The sequence below is a fragment of the Labrus bergylta genome, chromosome 18 (genome assembly GCF_963930695.1).
Source record: "Labrus bergylta chromosome 18, fLabBer1.1, whole genome shotgun sequence".
NCBI lineage: Eukaryota > Metazoa > Chordata > Actinopteri > Labriformes > Labridae > Labrus > Labrus bergylta.
In genome coordinates this window covers 11,329,992-11,350,903 of record NC_089212.1, presented here as the reverse complement: position 1 = coordinate 11,350,903, position 20,912 = coordinate 11,329,992, and the positions used below count along the sequence as shown (strand labels likewise).

The following is a 20,912-nucleotide window of genomic DNA, read 5'->3' as shown; positions in this document are numbered from 1 at the left end:
TTTTAGTTGTAACTCATAGTCAACCCTCTTACAGGTCCAAATAATTCTGACAAAAGTATAACTTATGGAATATATATTTTTTTACAATACTATAAAATTATCGAACATTTTCAAAGGTTCCAATTTCAAAATGTTTCATCCATACCTAACAATTAAAATGATGTACATGGTTTAAAGTACTTCTGTGCTACCTGCTGATTTTCTGCACTGGTAAATAGAAATCAGCTTTATGGTTGGGGAACATTTTATATGTACATCAGAGACCTTTGAAGTAATAATATTATTGTAAATGACGAGTACTTGATTAGCTTTACCTTCATGCCTCAACACTTGAAGCAAAGCAAACACTTTCACCAGGTCTCCTCTATGTGTTCTCTGGCGACTGGAGGAGTCACTTATGGCTGTGATTCAATTATTTTGGATGAAATCAATAAAGGGCAGTCCGTGTCAGCAGTTGATGTTTGTTTTATTGGCCTAAGATTGTCTGGACATAATGCAACGTCGCCGATGCTTAACAATGTTGATCATACATTTATTTGTGACATGTGCAGCACAGAGTATAAATGTGTTTACTGAATAAAAGAGAGACATGGAGTCATACGAAAAAAAGGCAAATTTTACAATGAGCTTTCAGGACATTTTGAAAGTTCTTTTCACACGTTTCTTTTAGAGCATTATCTAGATTCAAAAATATGCCCTTTGACATGAATGGAGGACAGTAACAAACAGAAATGTGTTCAGTTTTTTCTTAAGTAACCTCACCTACGTATCCTCTCACCCTGGCACTTCCACATTTGATTACCAAAGCGATTGTTTTCTCAGCTATAATACAATGCATACAGGAATTTATACATTGAAACATCAGGTACATCTGCAATGTTCAAATATTTGACCCCATTAACAAAATATGTATAATAACAATAACAAATTTTACCAACAATAAAAGCATTTGTTATAGTCACAAAGTCCCATCTCTTGTTATGCTTGATTGAGACTGAAAGCATCATATGCGTCCATTGTACCATTTATATACAGAGTGATGAAAAAATACAGACATAACACAAGTGTTTAGCAAACACAAAGTCCATCTGTGAACGTTGTTGAGGCTATGACTGATAAATTAGGTACTTTTTTTAGACAGACCCGCTCCTCTCATGTTGATTGGCTGGTGCAATGCTGCCTCCTCATGGCCTTAAGCACACACTGCAGGTGTCCTTAAACATTTACATCTCCTTGTTGTTATCGGAAAGGGACAACTTGCTCTAGTCCTATTGCACAAATTATCTTCCAGCAATGGAAACATATACATTACAATTTTAAAAAGTCAGTGTTTTTTCCCCCATGAGTGTTGGCAAAAAGTTCAAACTACTGTACAGTGTCACATTTTAAATAAATACTCTCCGTTAACAAAATGTTGATGAGTATATTAGCATTTATAAAACTGAAAAACATCTCAATGACTCGTCGACTCAAAAAGAACCACGTAATTCAGCACCAAAATCTGGTGGCAGCTTTGGCTGAAAAAGTAACCGAACGAAAACAAACGCTAAACGAAATATCAAACATAGCAATCCAACACCAGCAGGTATTAAATATTTGTATTAAAATGAGCTTTCAAATCCCAAAGCCACTTATTTTTTTAACAGGGCCCCGAAGCTATACATATATAGAGATATTTTGTTTATGTGGATATTTCTTTAAAAAACAAACATTTTCTGTCGTTTTGATAAATAAAAATAGAAAACAAAATTATTTTGTCCAACTTAGGGTCCGTCATGCGAGTCCTGCCTCTCCTTTTGTCATGATTTCCCTAAGTGAAAGAGAACTTGGCAAATTATAGACCCCACTCCTGTGTTGAGCACCGAGGAGATGGAGATGTCTAATAATCTGCTTTCATACAGCACAAACTCTGTCTTGTTCTCCTCCACCGTAGCCATGGCTAACAGGCCTTTAGCTGCTCTGCACATCATGTTTATGCTAGGTGGGTCCATAGGCGGGTGCCCCATGTGCAGCAGGCTGTGAGTGTTCTGTTGGTACTGCGCCATGCTAACGCCATCCTCCAAGAAGCCTACCAAATTACCAACACTGCCTTTCTGCATGGCTATGGCACGTGCAGCTGTGGGTTCTCCTTGAGCCAGGTGGGCGAGGACGGCCACGGCCATCTCCCTGTACACCTGCGCCTTCCTCTGACCAACGTAGCGGATCAAGACGGTGAAGAGTTTCTCTTGCCGGCTGAAAGGCGGGGTGGCCAGCAGGAGGTCGACATTGCCGCCCTGAATGCTCAGCTTGCAGAGGCACTCGAGCACTAACCTCTGGGGCGTGAGCTGAGAGTGGGGAGCTGCTGAGGGGAAGGGGTCCTGGGCTTCTGCTGAAGGGCACACCATCCAGTGGAGGAGGCCGTCCAAGATTGGAAGGCAGATAGTGTCGGGGTAGGAGGAGAGATCCAGCTGGCCGGAGATGTTGGCCAGAGTGACCATGGCGTTCTCCCTGAGCAGACTCAGACACTCCCACCACCACTCCTCTTTGCTGCTGGACAGACCCTGCTCCTGATGCTCATCTCTCTGGTAGGTTGGAGGCAACCTGTTCCTCTCTGGATGCTGGTGGTGCAGCAGGAGCAGCCTGCCAAGAAGGAGAACCATAGCCGGGTGGCCCGACATTTGAGAGTCATTCCCCGGGATAAAGGAGAGGCTCCGGACTATGTTGGAGACGCAGAGGCAACGCTTGGCCAGAGACTCCTGCCAGGCTGAGGTCGTGGAGAGCGGAGCCTCGTCTAGGCAGCGAGGCTCATCCTCCAGCAGGGTGATGTGGTCTTTCTCTCCGTCTGAATGCACCCTAAAGGGGTAAGATGGCAAGGAGCGCGCAGGGTGGGAGTAAGAAAGAGCGTCCACCCGTGCACAGAGAACATCATCGATGGTAGCTGTGATATGTTTCAAAGGTTGTTTATTTCCATCGTCCCCCATGTTTTCCTCGTTCTTGTCTTTGCTCGTCTTGCTCTCCGCTGTAGCAGGGGGATCACTCCGGGGCTCAAACAGTGTCTGAATGTGTGCGGTGGAATCGCCTCCACCTGCCTGCCAGTGAAGCAACCCACTGGTGAACTCAGTGACGTAGCCTAAGTGCTCTGTCCTGTCCTGAAGAAGGTCCTCTTTGTGGACAATCTTGATTGGTAGCTTATCGTATTTACTGGCTTGTTTAGGTTTGGGTTCTAGCTCTGAAACAGGCTGGTCTACACACTCCTTTTTGCTCTCGGATGCTTTTTCAGTCTCTTCTTCTTTTCCCTCTTCCTCTCTGTCCTCTTCATGGGTGTCCTTCTTTACACTCACCTCAGACTCCTCCTTCTCAGCTTTCACCTCAGCCGACTCTGGCTCTGCAGTGACCTGTAACGCTTCCTCCATGACGCCTCCTGCTTGCTCCACTTGCGTCTCTGGTGCATGTGGAGATTTAGGTTCAGGATGGACAGTAGAGTCTGTGTCCAGGACAGGGATGGCTTCTTCTTTCTGGTCACCAGCAGGCTCCAATATAGGCTTCTGAGCCACGGCCCCTACCTCGAACTCTTCTAGGATGCCGAAGATCTCGATCAGGCAACGACGGAAATACTCGACAATCAGCTCAAGGAATCCAGGCAACTGTTCAGACAAGACAAAACCATGATAATCTAATCAAAAGAAATTCAAACTTGTTCCCAACCAGTCTGAGATGTTGATTTCAAGCCAATAATTACTTTCAATAACTTTTTAAGTTGTTATGATATCTGGAATCCATTTAACCACTTTAAAGCGACAGGCTGGCATAATGGCTCTCTGAATATGTCCTCCTCTATGGATCCTTACAACAGGAGAAAATCTACAAAATCAGGTTTAAAGAGACATATTGTATGTCACCCTGTCAGCATGTGTTAGCAGGCTACATGAAGCCTTTTGTTTCTTAGCAGTGGTGATTCTGGTTTTACCTGGGAGAGGTTAAAAGAGGCCACCGTGTTGTCGTCGTACAGCAGGATGTTGATGGTGTCTAGAGCCCATGTGCTCTCTGCCAGCAGGCCTGACTTCAGAGACATCATTACGCGCCAGGCCTCAGGCGTTCCTGGGATTAAAACAGCGGGATTTTTGGAGCCAGGAAGAAAAAAAAATGGTGATCAGACATTGTTTAAATGATGAAAGGGTTGCTACACAGAGTAGATCAGTGTCAGGTCATTTGGAGAAAAAAAATGAACCACATGGTTTTGCTAGCTCTTCCATAAATTCTTGTTTAGCTTTGAAATGTTTTTTTTTTAATGAATGAAGATACTAAAATTGTTACATTTTTCAGGCTTATTGCCAAAATTGTGGCGACTTGTCAAAAATTAAACATTATAAACTCTATCCAAAGAGATTCAGAGACTCAACCAACACACGATCCAATCAAAACATGAATAGAAGACAACATGGGACTCTATCTCACCAGTGTCCTTGGAGCTGATCTTGCGTTTGGGCTTCAGGGTCAGCATGGTGGACTCCACAGATCCTGGTGGGTAGTTGAGGTCCCGCCTCAGATTTGGAGGAAACTGACCGAGGGGCCCACCAACCTGAGGGCCCATCATGCTCATCCCTGGCTTGTGCATCTTCATGGGCGACATAAACGCTGCTTTGCTGGGCGACATTCGAGAGTCCATGGAGCGCTGGAAGGCCCCTGGGCTGGGGGCTCTGGGCAGGTGGTTGGCCATGGCTGAAGAGTTGGAATAAGGAGATGGTTGGCGTGAAGACAGGGGTGGCATCCCACCTGATGATGAAATGTAGGGAGACTGACGGTGCCACGGCTCCTGCCCGGGCCGTCCGTCAATTTCATCTCTGCTGATTGAGCCATATGGTGGCATTTGTGAGGGGGGGCCCTGTCTGTTGGGGTAGGGATAGCCAAGGTCTGTCCTGGAGGGCCACATGTTGGGGCCATCTGAAGCATGGTTTGGAGTGGGCCCCCCGCCCATCATACTGTGCTGGCTCTGACCAGAGGGGGCCATGCGGTCACGGGTATAAGGGAAGGGGAACTGTCCCTGGAGGGGTCTGTGTTCAGAGTACCCCCCGCCGTAGTGGTTATACATGTCCGGCTGCTGGTTGGCATACTGCATGGCGTACATGTCGCTCTCATGCCTCTTGGGTGGGGGGCCGTACATGCCGTCCATGGGTCTCTTGTAGCCCTGAAGAAGCAAAGGTGTCAAAATTTAGTCTAGATTTTCCATTAGGAAACACACTTTGCACATCCCTTCTCCTCATTCCACTACTTCTGACATTTTACAGAAGTTAAAAATATTATTAACAATAGCCATAACCCAATTTGTGTAGCCCAAAGTACTAAAGTGTTAGTGTTAGGAATTTTTAAAAAAATGGGTTAATGCATGTATGTATGTACAGATAACAAAAACCCAAAACACAGCTAATCTGCTAAAATGAAGAAGATTCATGGTGTGCTTATAGGCTAGCAGTAATGTGCGCCCCATGTGTTCAACTGTTCAGTTCATGTGGACACCAGGAAGAATAGCTGAGCTCTCGGGTACAGCTAATGGAGATCCAAACAAATAAACAACTCTGACTCTTGGCACTTTGTGGCATGTCATCCCCCACTCTCTCATTCCAGTTTCCTACTCTACAAACGTTCCTTCCCTCTGAATAAAGGCATCAAACCCCCAAATAATCTTTAGAAAAATGGTGCCAAAAAGTCAAACATTTCTATCTGAAAGGCAAACAGAGAGTAAGAAGGTGGCTAAACAAAAACACAGCATCCTCCTTTGGACTTAAATGGACTTAAATGTATTATATGAGGAAATAGATGTATTCATATAGTAGATTAACTATACATTAAACCGAGGCACTCATTGGACATTTCCCAATCAAAATGAATCCAACCTCTTGTCTTGCTTGGCTGTTTATAAAGATTTTCATTTAAAACACAAAGTCCCAGTGTACACTGTAAAACTCTGCTCAATATAAAGGAACAAGCTCTCTCTCACCTGTTGCTGTGGGTACATCCCTGTTGGGTGCATCCCGTATGGCATGGCAGGAAACTGCTGACTGTAGCCATCATGTCTGAAACACGACAGAGGGAAGAGGATTGTATCACTCACTTGTTTAAAAATTATCAGCAAAGTCACACAAATACATCTGCTAATATTTAAAATATGTTTTTGTTTAAGCAGTAGTGTGATATACCACAAACACACAAACACACACACAACAAGGATGCTGACCTTTGCTGGGAAGGGTATCTGCTGGGAGAGTACATACTGCCCTCACTGTTAGATGGTCCCATGTTGTTCTGACTGCCAGGGGGACCCATACTCCCCTCCATGCCCATCACATGGTCCGGCCTAAGAATCAAACAAAGGGAAAATACTTCTATTGTACACATTTGTAGTATTTATCTCAAACACGACTGGTAAATATTCTCTCTGTGATACAAAACTACATTATGATATTAAATGAAATCACAAAGACAACATATGGGTTTAGCACCCTCTTCCGTTTAGTTGTTCGCCTACCTCCGGTCGTAGCCTGGCCCGTAGGGGTACTGAGAGCGTTGGCTCATGCTCAAGGCTGGTGGAGGTCGACCATACATTTCCTGCATACCACTGCCGGGCATCTGACCGGGTATGTAGGGATCAGCTCCTGCCACTGTGAGGTAGAGAATAAGATTGAAAAATCTCTGGTGATTTTTTTTAAGTAAGAGAATCTACACAACCTAGACAAAATGGAAACAAACCCCATGTTTAAATTAAAAAATGGAAGACTAACTCAAATAAACAGCAGAGGCTGAAGTTGCCACCAGGTGGCAGCCTTCCTCTAAGAATATTCACCACGCTCAGTGTTTAAACCTATTGTTCTGAGGCTGCAACTGTTGTTATGCAGCCAACATCGAGCAGATTATTCATTCAGACTCCATTCTCCTCAGTCTTCAGAGGAGCCGCTATCCTTTCTAAAACTCCTGTTTGTTCTGAAAACTAAACCACATGAGTTGGTCAAAACAGGTGCTTCTCAGCGGGATGGAAAGGATGAAAGGTTGGAAACGAGGAGGATGAAAAGGCTGAACAAAGTTAGGATGAGACGAAGGCTAAGCTAGAAAAAGATCAGACGAGCTGCTGTGTTTTCCATAAAGGGACGTGTGGTGTAACAATCAGTTCTCATCTCTTTCATAGCTCTGATATTAAAACACACATCTGTCCTGATCTGAGACAACATGGTGACTAGACAATGAATTAGGCCAACGAGACAGATGAAAGACAAATGACTTTGGGGAAACATGAGTCATTTTGACAAAGAGCAATGCATTATTATTATACAGCATTACATATGATTATCTTAGTGTAGAGGATCTGTGTAAGTTTAAATGAAAATACAAGTAATTGATACATTTGGTTCTTAGAATTTACTGCAAACAGTCTCGATATGTTCTGTGAAAATGTGGAGACAAGTGGAAGGGCTCAGTGTTGGGTAAAAGGTTGTCACAGCTTGTGCTTCACTCACTCTTCCTCATCCCAGCGAAGGGATCCTTGCTGTCGTACTGCATTCTCATCATCATGTCAGGCATGCTGAGGCCCTGCTGGTAGGGAGCTGAGGGGGGCAGAGAGGTAGCACGCTTCTGGAAGGCAGGGTCGCTCACCTCTGAGAAGGGGTCCTGAACACTCACACTGCTCCTGGACAAGGTGAGGAAGAAAGAAGGAAGGAGAGAGAGAGTGAGGAGAGAGAGAGAGAGAGAGAGAGAGGGGAGACAGTGGAAGCTGTGTGAGAAAAGGACTGAACACACTGAGAAAATGCTGGGAAAATGTATTTAATTTATTCTCTTTATAATAATCTGGAAATGTATTTGAATTGTTTTAATGAGACAAGTTTTACTCTAAAATGAAATACCTGTGTTTTTAAAATTTCATTTCAAAAAAGGTAATAAGACATTTTGCATAAAAAAGTACTTAACAGTACTTCTTTTGCAGAAAGAGGCCGGACAGTGTGATTAATATGATTTTATTATTACAGATTAATTTCTATATGCAGCAAACTAAGATGTAGCTTAAAAATGTTAAGAAGCGGGGGCGCCGGTTGCCTAGTGGTTAGTAACTGCGCCCCATGTACAGAGGCCCAGCCCTCGAGAGCGGGGAGCCCGGGTTCAAAATCCAACCTGTGGCTCCCTCCCAGCATGTCATCCCCCACTCTCTCTCACCCGAGTCTCTGACTCGATCCACTGTCTTATCTGTAGAATAAAGGCGTAAATAGCCCAAAAATAAATCTTAAAAAAATAATAATTAAGAAGCGTAATAGAATATGTTATGTCATAAAGTCCCATAATGTATAAACAGATAATATACAGTTGTTCATATGTAAACCTTGAACCAAAATAACAAAGTATGTATAGGGGAGTACAATGTAATAAGCTGCATTAAATAGACATCTTACTTTAGTATACCATTAAAAAAGGAAAGTAGCAACACCTAGTCCAGGGTGGGGTAACTGTGTTTAGTTTCTTTCTTGTTCACATGACACAGAATAAAACCTGTTAGTGGAGAAACAACACTTGCTAGAGCACATTAAACTGCTCCCTCATATTATCACAAGCAAAGCAAACAGAGAATTGTGTGCACTATCCCTCGCTGCACAAACAAAGATGCTCAAACCTTTTTATAAAACAACAACAAATCAGTAGGGATAAAAGGCATGAAAAAAATAACGGCTTTAAAACATCATGCATAGAGCAACACACAATTAACAGCTTTTTTTTTGTAATCTCAGCTAAATCACTTGAAAACAGTTTTATGTATAATGCTATAATAACTATATCATCTTTGCCTTTAGGTATATCCCTCCTAAACAATACTTTTTTTTTTAAATTGAGGCAATGTTCACAATTTAGATCTGTACAAACAACAACACATAATCCTTGTTTATACAAAAGGAGCATGTTTTGCTGAATGATGGGGATATCACAGTGTAATGTAATAGAAGCAGTAAGAGTTTTAAAGCAAGTCTCGGTTACAGCAGTATTAAGAGCAGCTTTGTGGATTAGATCGTACCATAACTGTAGTAGTGTTAGTACTGTATTCTGTCGGTGTGTTACCTGTTGGGGGGCAGGGCTGTAACCTGTCCCAGAGGGGTGGTGGCAGGTGTGGGGGGTTTCAGATCCCCTGCTGCCTCTGCTGTAGAGCTGCTGCCAGAGGACTGAGGTGTCTGAGGGCCTTGGAGGGAGCCGCCTGAATTAGCTGAAAAACAAAAGCATCCTCATGGTTATTTCTTTAGCTAGATGTTTTAGAAAATTCAGTCAAAACTGCAGCCACCCCCCCCCCCCCCCCCCCCCCAAGAAGCTTCAAAGACGTTCTTGATGCTGGATTGAGCTTGACTGGCCATAGCAGGCTTTCTGCTGCAGCAAGGTGCTGTGTTAGAGAGATAACTTTGGACTTAAGGCCAAAGCACTGACTGTGATGCCCTACATGAGAACTGAGCTTCAGCAAACAGCCAACATGAGGGCGGAGAAGATGATAGCCGAGGTGGCTGCTTTACGAGGAAAAGGAAAAAGGGAAGGAGGCAGGAGGAAAGGACACGGCAAAGAGTAGGTAAGGATTTCCCAAAGGGGATTGCCCATATAGGCGGTCACAGCAGATCTGTATTTAGCAACTGTTTGAAGGTGGCTGGCTTTCATCTGTTTTCCAATGACGTGGTGAGGGGTTATTTGGAAGGCTGAGCTGGGTGCATAGATGTCAGAATTTTTGACATGTTTTTTTTTTAATCAGAAGAAAATATCTACAGCAAGCGAACAGGAAGAAAATCAAATTAATTAAATTAATATTAAGCTAATACTTCTGCAAACATCATTTTAATACGAGTGAGCCCGAGAAAGCGTGTTCTTGTGACCTTCTCCTCACACAGAGACAAAATCTGGGGTTGAAATTGGGCCAGTGTGCTCTCTAGTTATGACTACACAATTCTGTATATTTCTTACTTCAGATGAAAATATAAGACATCCGAGCTACAACAGCCACACACATGAAGAACCCCCAACCAGATAAAACCAAGGGATAGAAATTCCCAGAAGCAGGTTTAAAGAAAACAAGACTGGGAGAAAGAGAATATGACAGTATCTTAATAATAAGCGTTTAGCGTAAGAAGACTTTCTTTTTGGCCTTCGCCTGCACTGCACGTTTCCACTGGGGAGAAAAAAACGAAGCTTTAAAAATGAATGTTAAATCTGAATTATTCAATGATAGCCTCTACATCATAGGAGATGGGGAGAGAGAGCGAGAGAGAGAGAGAGAGAGAGAGAAAAGGAGAGGTGATCATCCCATGAAACAGAGCAGAGGTAGAAGAGAGGGCAAAGAAGGAGCAGCGAGCATTAGGGATCCTCTGTCACATTCTGGGATATCCTGCTTCAGATAAACATGAACGTGCACACACACACACATACACTCACATGCACACGTACATGGAAAAGTGCAAACAATGGTCGGTGTAGACAAGGTTAAGAGGTTCGCCATTCCTCAAGAGCTGGCAGACAGAAATAATACTGAGGGGTGGGGGGGGGGGACGAAGATGGAGGGGAGGTGAAGGAAAGCTTGAACTCAAGTGGCCTCTGCTCCACATTTAGAGGGAGAAAAGAATGACAGAGCAGGCGATGAGGGGGAAAAAGTGTGAGTGTGTGTATGACGTTTAATGTGTGTGTGTGTGTGTGTGTGTGTGTGTGTGTGCAGGAAAGTCTATGTGTGTCAGTGGGTGACATAATACAGAGGGGTTGGTGGTGAGTGGTTAAGGGGGGTTGAAAAAAAAGTCAGTCAGCTGAGCCGGTTTTGTGAATGAAAGGTGACGACGAGGTCGCGTTTGTTTACGTTCTACATTCCAGTCCTCATTAATCACTCCACACATCCCCACCACCACTCCACCTCCACATCCACACAAACACTGCACCCCACCACCCCCAGCAGCCCGCTGGACAAGCTCTCGCAGTGACATCATTGGACTGTCAGTCTATATATAGGCTGGCTGGGAGTCAGTGGGGCACTCTGGATCAGGGAAGCGTTGATACTAGACCAAGACAGATGTATAAAGAGTAAACACATTGGACCTTTTGAACTACAAGTTTTCAGATATTTTACATCAGAAATTACCATAAATGTGTTTGACTCGAATATATCCATAACTTAACAACAAGAAATTGTCATTTCCTGTTGTTAAGTTATGGATACATTTGAGTGATTTTTTTATATGTAGTGTCCGTATCCTCTTTTTATCCTGCAATCGTTTTCTTCTTTGGTCTTATTTTTTGTAACTTCCCATATTAAATATATTGCTTATGATTACATTCAGAGTAATTGCTGATGTCTGGGAACAAGCCAAGTTTCATTTGGAGCAAGAAAAGAGCTCTCAGACAATTATACACACTCTAAACAAAGTGTATAATTATCAGGCAAATTATCTTTACCACTTGATTTGAAGGTAAAACTGAGAGCGACAGCAGCTGAAATGTTCGACATAAAAAGGTTTGAATGTTTTTTTCTTATGATTTAAATGTTACAACTTCTCACCAGTAATTCACTCTTTCCTCTGATTTCCTTTGATTCCTCATCATTAATGACATTTGATATTAAAACATTCAAGCAGAAGATTAATTCGAAAAATGAAGTTTCCCAAAAGTGATGATGTGTTTTTATGTTTTGTTCTTCAATAATGTTTATTAAATTATCTTATATAGAAGTACTCAAATCTTCACTATATTTGTGGTGGAGAAATTAAAATGTTAGCACTAAGGTATTCTTGACATGTTAAGAATCAAATCCTGTAATAATATTTTGTTTTCTCTCCTGCTAAACTTGTTAAAGCATGTTCCCTGTATTAAACCGGAAAACATAAAACATGTCAGTTTTAAATACATGACCTCATTTGTTGAATATTTAATAGAAGAAGCTTTCTTTTGGTCTTGTCCAACATGGAATCTGTTTAATAGCACGAGCTGTAGATGCTCAACTGGAAATAGAACCACATTTTCTTTTATATGCAAGTCATATAAAAAATATGCAGTAGATATTACTTTGGTTAAGTGTTGCGGTTATGAGCACTTAACAGTTAAAAGCTGCATATCTAAAAGGTGGTCCAAACCCCGGGAGAACTGACCTTTACATATTTCATAATGTGGAAATCTCAGACTGTGTGTGCAACCATCTCATCAGCTGATGTGAACAAAAATGATAACATGGTAAGATCCCCTCGAGGAGAGGAGTGCGGGCTGAATTATAAAGTGTTATGAGCAACAGGAAACACGTACACTTTAATGATGATGTGTGTGTGTATAGGGATCATATATACTCCATGTATGTGCATATGTGTGTGTGTATGCAAATGACGGCAGATGATCTTTCCCACCCAGTGGGAAAAGCAATCTGCAGCGTCTCAGGCAGGTGAAGTGCTCTGATGTTCTATTTAAAAGCCAGGGTCACTTTTCTCATCTCAGCTGCAAATTAGAGACGGGACCTTACTGCTCTATATCGCTCTGACTCTTTCTCTCTACTCCTCTGATCCTTAACGTCATAATTGTGAGCAGACACACAGTGTGAACAGGTAACGTACACAAACAGAAGCACCAACCGTGTCATTGTTCTGCCCTTTAACTTGCTAGATTTGTGCTATGTTGTTAATTTTACACTGTCTGATCTTAAACTAAGTGCAATGTTTAAATTATCTTCGAAATAAGCAAATGAGGCATAGAGAGGAAGGAATTGTTTTTCTCCCATCACTTATAAAATCACAAGTTCACTGTTGGTGCTTTAATGTATTATCTGGTGGCCATATTGGAGGCCGACTTCTCGGGGAAGTGTCTTTGCAATGTTACACAAGAATGTTTTTTCTGCCATTGAATCACTATAATACTGTGTTTTCACTGTGATTCCCCTGATGTGCACATCAGCTATCATAACATAGCTCTGACTTCTTACATCACCTTTTTACTCCTTTGTTCAACTAAACCCATAGCTTATATGCTGCAACCTCATCCACTAATAAAAACCTACACAGGGAAAACATACACAACCAGCTAATGGATCTTTCTGTGACACTACACATGCTGCTAATAATTCTGCAGGTTTTTGGCCGTCTATTATCCTAGCATGGCCGCTACCTTCACTTGGTTTCTTACTCAGCTCTCTATAGTGTGGTGACATTGTACAGTACAACGTCTAGGATACAGATCAGTGTTTCTCTGATGATCCCTCACACCTGCAGTTGGATCTGCACCACCTGTTGTTTGGCTGCAGACAGATGTGAGGGTGTCGTGGTTAAAAAAAAAAAAAAAGCAAGGTAGGGATGTTTTATCAAGACTTACCGGGTGAGGGTGGCTGGATCTTGACCTGCTTCCTGCTGTCCCCTCCAGCCATGCTGCTGCTGCTGCTGCTGCTGTCTGCAGGCGGCTCCTCTCCTCTCTCCATCTTACACTCGTAGGCAAACAGATACTGGATGTACTGCTTCTTGAGTGCGCTGGCCGAGCTGCTGGATGTTCCCACATTCAGGGTGCCGGACAGCTCGCGCCACTTTTTGTTCTTGTTTACCTGAGAGGTTGAGGGTCCAGGGAATGACAAGATATTTATAAGTCAAATGAGGACCACTGACCGCAATACAATTCTGAACAATTCTCTGTAGTAGGACGTAACACTCCCTAACTTTTTTTTCGGTTAAGCTTTGCAGTTTTCCTCATCAACTTCTGTAAGTTTGACTGGCATGTTACACATCATACAAATGTGGAAAATTGCTGATTTACTCTATCAGTCTGTCCCCAACACCTTCTGCCATTGGTGTACCTGCTGCCCTGTCACATCCCCTCCACTCACACACTGCTCCTACTGTTCATGTACCGTAAATACTGCCAATTGCATCCGTGGTGCGTTAATTTGGGAGGAGGTGCACAACTGACTGACACAGTGACGCAGCCATCGTGCACACTCACAAGCGTAGATAAAATCTATTTTAGCCAAGATTGATTTCATGCATCTCTTTCTCTTGAGTCAGAATGTTTCAATGCACATTGCTGGAGAACATTAAAAGCTCATGCACATGGATGCATTAAGCCTCTGAGTTAAAGCGTGTGACTGTAACTGTGGTTTTTATACATTACCATGGCGAGGCCTCCTATCTCCCGAACTGTGATGTAGAGCTTCCAGAGGTCCAGTGGCTTCTTGCCCACAATAGGGAGCTGGGCGACAGGTGTGCCCCTCTCCTCCATAAAGGTGAGGTATCGCTCCACCCAGACCCGCCTCTCTGGTTCCACACCAAACTCATACAGCCGTGTGATTCGCTCCCCACTGATGGAGGAGGAGTTAGGGTTGGCTTTCTGGTGAATGAAGAGCGGAAAAAAAGAGGATAAAATGTGTCTTATTAAAACTATTTATAATCTTTTTTTGTGTATTAATAAATGTTATGCTTTGAACTATATGAATGTAAGCACAATGATTGAACTGTCTATGTCAACCCTTGATATGACATCACCCGGTACTTGTCATGTGTGGAAATGACAAACGCTAACTGGGGAATTTATTCACATTATAAACCAAAATTTCATGTACAATGTACAATCTATTCTATATTTCTTTTTCTCGCTGTTTTTTCTTAGAACGATCCAGTCATCCCACAGGGATCGTTGAAGTTTTATCCATTATTTTTGATTTCTGAAGTATGTCCTTGGCTGAATGACCAAACAAAGGTAGACATTTTTATGGTGCTTTTTGTTCATTCTGCAGTCTGTGTCTAATCCAAGTTTATTTACAGAACCATAATCTCCTTCAAGTTCAAACAGGTGGACAAAGTTTATTCCTATGTCTGGCTGCTTTCCAGGTTTAGAGAGACTTCTTTGGTCTAAGAACCAGCTTTTTAATAAATAACAAGATAATTCTGAAGTGGTAAATTAACAAATCAACCCAAGAGCTCTATTACAACAACAGAAAAGTTACTTGATTTGTTCTAGTCTATGATTTGCTGTTCTTCATGTTCTAATTCAGTAAATGCACACATCCATAAGGAACCACAGTGTTTCGAGTTCTCTTACAGGACTGGAGGGGGTCTTGAGGGGCCAGGGGGGACTGCTGATGCTGTCACTGTCGTCTCCGTGGTAGGAGGACAGGCTGGCAGGGCTGGGTGAGAGGGGGGAGGGCACGGGCAGGGCACCTCCTGGCGTGGCCGGCTGGGACACGCACTGCTGGGAGCCACTGCTGTTATTGTTGCTGTAGCTGTCCTGTAGCTGCTGACGAGAGAGAGAGAGACAGAGGGAAGAGGGCACTTTAACTTCTCTAGAAACATGCAACCCCAATGCAAATATATAGATACAGAGGTATATAAAATTAATGGTAAATGGACTTGAGCTTGTATATCACTGTTCTAGTCTTCTAACTACTCAAAGTGCTTTTACACGGCATGTCACACCTACCCATTCACACACTGATGGCAAGTAGCCATCATTAACCCCATTCTTACACATTCATGCACAGCTGACGAGGTGTCTTGGGGTAAAGTGTCTTGGACTTGACACATCGGACTTGAGGCTGCAGAAGCTGGGGATTGAACCCCCGCCCTTTGGGTTGAGAGAGGACCGACTCTACCAGCTGAGCCACAGCCGCCCCCACACCATACATACACAAATACATCATGGACTGTGTTTAATACATTTAGGAGGTACAGCTACTCCACTTGAGTATTTCAATACAAAATTGCACTTTATTGGGGCATTTACTACAAAACTCTAATTTAAGGTTAAGGTTTAATTTAAGTTCTTTTTCTTCTGCTTAGTGCAAAGTAAGGCATCATGAATTATTTGTTGATCATACTATGTAACTGTTACTAAAACCTGTACAACAATGACTAACTGAAGCTGCCAAATAAATGTAGAGGAAAAAAAGGACACTTTTTCTGTTTGTAGTGTTGTAGAGTTATAGCCACAGTAGATACAAGTTCATAGAAAATGTACTTAAGAGTAGGAATTAAGTGAGTGAGTGTGTGTGTGTGTGTGTGTGATACTTTGTATATTTTATTGCTATTGTGTTCTTACATGCAAATGTAGTTGCATGCTGATTACTATACAATATATAATTTTATTCTATGTACTTGTGTGTGTGCAAATCTTCCTACAATCTCCACTTTGTGAAAATAATGTCACGTAGCTGACATTAGTGTGTGTGTGTCTCTGTGTCTACTGCATGTGTGTATGTGTGAGACGAGGAAAGAGGGAACAACAGCTTGACAAGTGCTTCTGGTCTGTGTGCAAAATGCTCATGTCAGCAAAACCTTATCTTTCTCCCTCTCTCTCTTTTCCCGTCTCTCTCTCTCTCCTTCGGCAGACAGATCATCTCTTTTGGGAGCAATGGGGGTCTTTCTGGCTGCTCTGACTGCCTTAAATAATTCAAAACGCCCTACCACTGTAATCAGCAAAAGAAAAGACAGGGATTTGGAGGGAAAAGATGTGTAGTGGATGTGAAGAAGGCATGTGTGCATGTTTGTGCACTTTTGTGTTTAGTGTGTGTCTGTGCGTGTGTGTGTTTCGAAGCGAGGTTGTTAAGCAAAACAAGGAACAAGGGGAGGGGGTAGAAAAGAGCAAAGAGCAGACTTCTGTTATTGCTGAGCTGAGCCAAGCCGAGCTGCAATTGTAGGGCAAAATGAGAAGTCAGCATTGTGTATTGGGATGTTTGTGTGTGTGTGTGTGTGTGTGTGTGTGTGTGTGTGTGTGTGTGTGTGTGTGTGTGTGTGTGTGTGCGCGCCATGGGTGTGGGTGTTTTGGTGTGTGTTTGTGTGGAGGCACTAAGGACGCAGTGTTTGAGGGAAGGATGGTGTATATGTATGTGTGTCTGGGAAGGCCACTGTGAGGTTTCTTGTCTGTATGTTTAATATAATAAATATGATTGTGTATGCAGTGTGTATGTGTGTTTGTGTGTGTGAATGCATTATATTTCTGTGTTGTAACAGAATGTGTGTACATTTATGTGTGCCGCAGATGCCGAGCCCTCCCTTTAACCATGAGTCTCTCTTTTGTTGCAGCTTGGGCTGCCAAAACATCAGCAAGAAGAGAGTGCTGGGGGCGAAAAACAATGCGAGGAAAACATTAGGAATGGTAAATGTTAAACAAATCATTAAATACGGCGAGAAAACAACCGAGAAGCGGCCCACTGTGCTGAGGCAGCATATGCTGATCAGATTTGGTTTGCTTCATTAGGGGCAAGCAAGATCAAAAAACAAAACAAAAACACACAAATGCAAGAAAAAGAAGGAGAAAGGAAATTGAAGCGGGAGATGTGAAAAAGGAAAAAGGTCAGGGAGGTACCTTTGGTTTGTGAGGCTCGTTGATGTTGGCAGAGCCGCTGTCATCTTTTAGGTCTGTTTTTGGTTTTCCATCTGGGCTCATCATCATGTCTCCTGACACGCCCATGGCTCCTTCACCAATAATAAAAACACATTTACTAAAACATATTCGTACTGAACTTCTCACAGATGAAAATGACTGTGATAAATTATTTTCTGAGAGATAAATCTGTACTTTGGGCATAAAGATAAGAAAAGTGTCAGTTGAACCTCATGTCGACCTCAACATTTTATATAAAAAGCGTCATCTTAACAGGTGTCCTTTCAATGCAGTGCAATGAAGAGGTATACTTGGTATCTTTTTGTATTAGGTTCCATTCAACATATTTTAACTCCATCAAATGAACGGTCCCTTCTTTATGTGTGCTGAAAGCTGCTGCATAATGGTTTTAAACATTTCCTTCTCTCTTTCTGTTTTCTCAAGGCCCCTCTTAAGCCTGTCCAGCCGTTCAACTCAAAGGGAAGATTGTGAAAGAATCATATAAAAAGACTTCTGCTTAAGAAAGACATCGCAAAGAGAATGAGATAAGACTCCACTAAAAGCGAGGCAGCGTGCTCTTTCAACCTTGACGACTGCACGTCGTCAGTGTAGGAGAAATCATCCATGTTCTCACACATTCAAAGAGAAGACAGAAGGGAAGGTTAGCATTCAAGAGATGCTGGCTGACAAGACGACTCGTTTCAGTTTTCAAAGTTGTTGTGTACCTTCATGAGGTTTCGGAGTGAAGAAGAGTTAAGATCCTTAAAGACTACTTTTTTTATCGCGCCAGCTGCATATTTCTTATTAACAGAGAGCAGGGGTCCTTGGATGCAAGGCTCTCCTCTTTATTTTTCCTGTATGCTGCAGCACGGTGAGAAAACTAATGGCTTTTTACCGTTCCCAGGGGCAAACCAGATGAGTTTTCAGGAACCTTGGCACTCTAATTCTTTGAAGTTTTTCCAAATGTCACGCATTCTGATATTTGGTTTTTGAATAAAAAGTGTCTTTCATTTTTTTGGAGCCACAGTACCCTCTGAGATGCGTTTAGTAACAATGCAGCAGGGTGAAGGGCTGAAAGAAAAAAGGATGCACCGCATTAATCTTTGCTCACTGGAGGGCCAGCTCTACAGGAAGAAAGTGAAGCACAGAGAAAGTAGCACATGTTCAGAGAACTCGCTTGATTTCTCTGCCTTTTATCTTCTGCCCCTTCTGGTGCTCTCACGCTCTCTCTGCCTCTGAATGAGAACAATCCGGAGTCCGTTCTGCTATACATTCAACGTAAACACATAGGTTAATGTGTTTCACATTTACAGCAAGGGCTGCGATTTCTTATTCAACAGGTTCTGTATTATCAACAGGTTTTCTGTACATTGCACTTGATAAGTCAGTGAAGGTGGGGTCATGACTTCATTTGAAACCTTGTGTTTGGAAGTGAACGGCTGAAGGAGGCTGACAGATTGTGTGAATGGGTTCAGTTATGAAGGGAAATTGAGACCCTTTACAAAATATTTCCCTTTCCAGTTTTGCACATTTTAAAGTTCTGATGGTTTGGCTGAAGACCCCTGTATTGCTTATGTCTGCTCTGCCCTGTATGACTCTTTAAAAGTTTATCATGCCCTAAGAGAACTACGACCAGAAGAAGACCTTCTGTTAATTAGCATTTAGCTAGTTTACCTGAAGGTGGCATATTGTAGGCTGGACCTTGTGTGTTTCCCATTGCTGAACTGTTGTTTCCTGTTGGCTGGCTGTAGGGGACAGTGGCGGTCATGGTGCTCGGTGGGCTGATGCCAGGACCTTGATAGCTGCCCTGCCTGCCAAAGAAAAAGCAGAAAGACATGAGTGGAATTTGTGGAGTGGAAACCAGTTGAGATTTGTGATGTAATGGCAGGCTGTGGAGGGATAAGTGGGTCACAGTGAAAGCTGCATGGGAACACACGCTACAAAATGGTACAAAGATGCTATTTGGCAGTATGTCTCTGTCAAAGTCCTTTATTATTATTGTAAAAATCAACAGCATGTATATCTGAGTAAGTGGCAATAAAAAGCACAGTAGACATGTCCCTGATCAAACAAACAGCTCTTCCAAAAGGCTGAAGATGAGCACACAGCATCAGAAAAGAAAGAATCTTCCAACCCCATTTTCTGCTATTCTCTGCTACAAATCCCCATCTCCCCTCCCTTTCCTTCCTCTTTTCCTCCATCTCCCTCTCCCATAAGTCAAAATTTAACTAATTAAGGTGTGCTTTTGGAGAGGATCATGTTATTTGTTGCCATGGTGACAGCAGAAATCAATCCCGCTCAATCCCTCTGCCTCTCTCTCTCTCAGCTGTAGCAGCTCATCACATGGCGTTGCAAGTGACATCAGAGAGGCTTATCTGCAACCTGCTGAATGCTACCCATCCATGAGTGTGTGTTCATTTGTTTGTGTGTGTGTGTGTGTGTGTGTGTGTGTGTGTGTGTGTGTGTGTGTGTGTGTGTGTGTGTGTGTGTGTGTGTGTGTGTGTGTGTGTGTGTGTGTGTGTGTGTGTGTGATTGAAGGCAACGTCTATCATTGCATGCCAGGCGGGCAGGCCAAAGCCAGTGACACGGGGGCTGAAAGGGAACACCATGTTTGGAACAATTTGCTCTGTCTCCTGCTGACTCAAGATTATCTCCTGGACAACCATATAAAGAAAATTGAGAGAAAAAGAGGAGACAGATGGAGAGAAGAAAAAAACGTGGACTAAAGAGAGAGAGAGAGAGATAGGGAGAGAGGCCTTAACGATTGAAAGAAAAGGGGAAAAGGTGGAAGACTGAGAATACTGACTAAAACAAAATTAGACGTGAAGACGGGCTGAATAGGTGGAAAGGGGAAGAAAACTGAGGTAAAAATAAAACATTTGAAGAACGAAGGGCGGAAAGAGAGCAGGAGGGAGAGAAATGTCAGCAAAGGAAAACATCAATACACCACAAGGAGGAGCATTTGATCCAAAATGCAACACAGTTCTATGTGGACGAAAAGAAAAATGCTAACAGGATTTATGTCAGTCAATTCCTTCTAACTGGCATCTCTCTCTGTCAAACACACACAGAGACACATAGTGTAATACCTCATGTTGGAACCGATACACATAGCCTAAGAGGAGGGATTGGCTTGGTAAACCTCCCCGTAATCTCATCTCACAGATGTAATTAGTCATAGAGCATGGCTGATGATACATATGTAATCCCTCTATGGGGGCCGAGGTGCACTGGGGAGATCCATGGCAAAGAAACAAGCTCACACCAAATCCACACTTGTCTGGCCCCATTTTCCTATAATGGGGGGGAAATATAGACTCCTTCTTTGCTGCCTACGAGCTCCCTAAAAAGCCTTGTGTGAGTCAAGACACAGAAATAAATGTTGCTTTTGATCATGGCACCTTCTCGCTCAAGTTAAAATTTAGTCTGCATGCAAAAACTCTCGCACTTCAGCAAGAAATGATAGAGGTGCCAAATGTCTACGAACCTAATTTATCTATACTGCACGGACGCCCCTCACCCACCTTAAGCAATATAAGCAGAAGCTCTCGTGTATACTGAAGTATCCAAATCAACAACAACAACAACAGCGGTTGGAGGTTTTCGGC

General features: G+C 42.8%; 1 protein-coding gene across 5 annotated transcripts in view; it reads right to left on the bottom strand.

Moving 5' to 3' along the window:
- Positions 1-447: 447 nt before the first annotated feature.
- arid1b (AT-rich interactive domain 1B) overlaps positions 448-20,912 on the bottom strand; it is a 174,424-nt gene continuing 153,959 nt past the window's right edge. For 3 of the 5 annotated variants that reach the window (XM_065966073.1, XM_065966074.1, XM_065966076.1), the window contains 13 exons: positions 18,979-19,115; positions 17,287-17,396; positions 15,025-15,219; positions 14,098-14,313; positions 13,312-13,534; positions 9,067-9,208; positions 7,485-7,654; positions 6,503-6,635; positions 6,212-6,331; positions 5,975-6,050; positions 4,435-5,164; positions 3,947-4,077; positions 448-3,623 (listed from right to left, as the gene is read on the bottom strand). In XM_065966073.1, the coding sequence (XP_065822145.1) occupies positions 1,800-3,623; positions 3,947-4,077; positions 4,435-5,164; positions 5,975-6,050; positions 6,212-6,331; positions 6,503-6,635; positions 7,485-7,654; positions 9,067-9,208; positions 13,312-13,534; positions 14,098-14,313; positions 15,025-15,219; positions 17,287-17,396; positions 18,979-19,115 (4,207 nt within the window). In that variant the 3' untranslated portion in view covers positions 448-1,799. The remainder of the gene's footprint in view (positions 3,624-3,946; positions 4,078-4,434; positions 5,165-5,974; positions 6,051-6,211; positions 6,332-6,502; positions 6,636-7,484; positions 7,655-9,066; positions 9,209-13,311; positions 13,535-14,097; positions 14,314-15,024; positions 15,220-17,286; positions 17,397-18,978; positions 19,116-20,912) is intronic. The other 2 variants (XM_065966075.1, XM_065966077.1) reach the window with 1 other exon arrangement.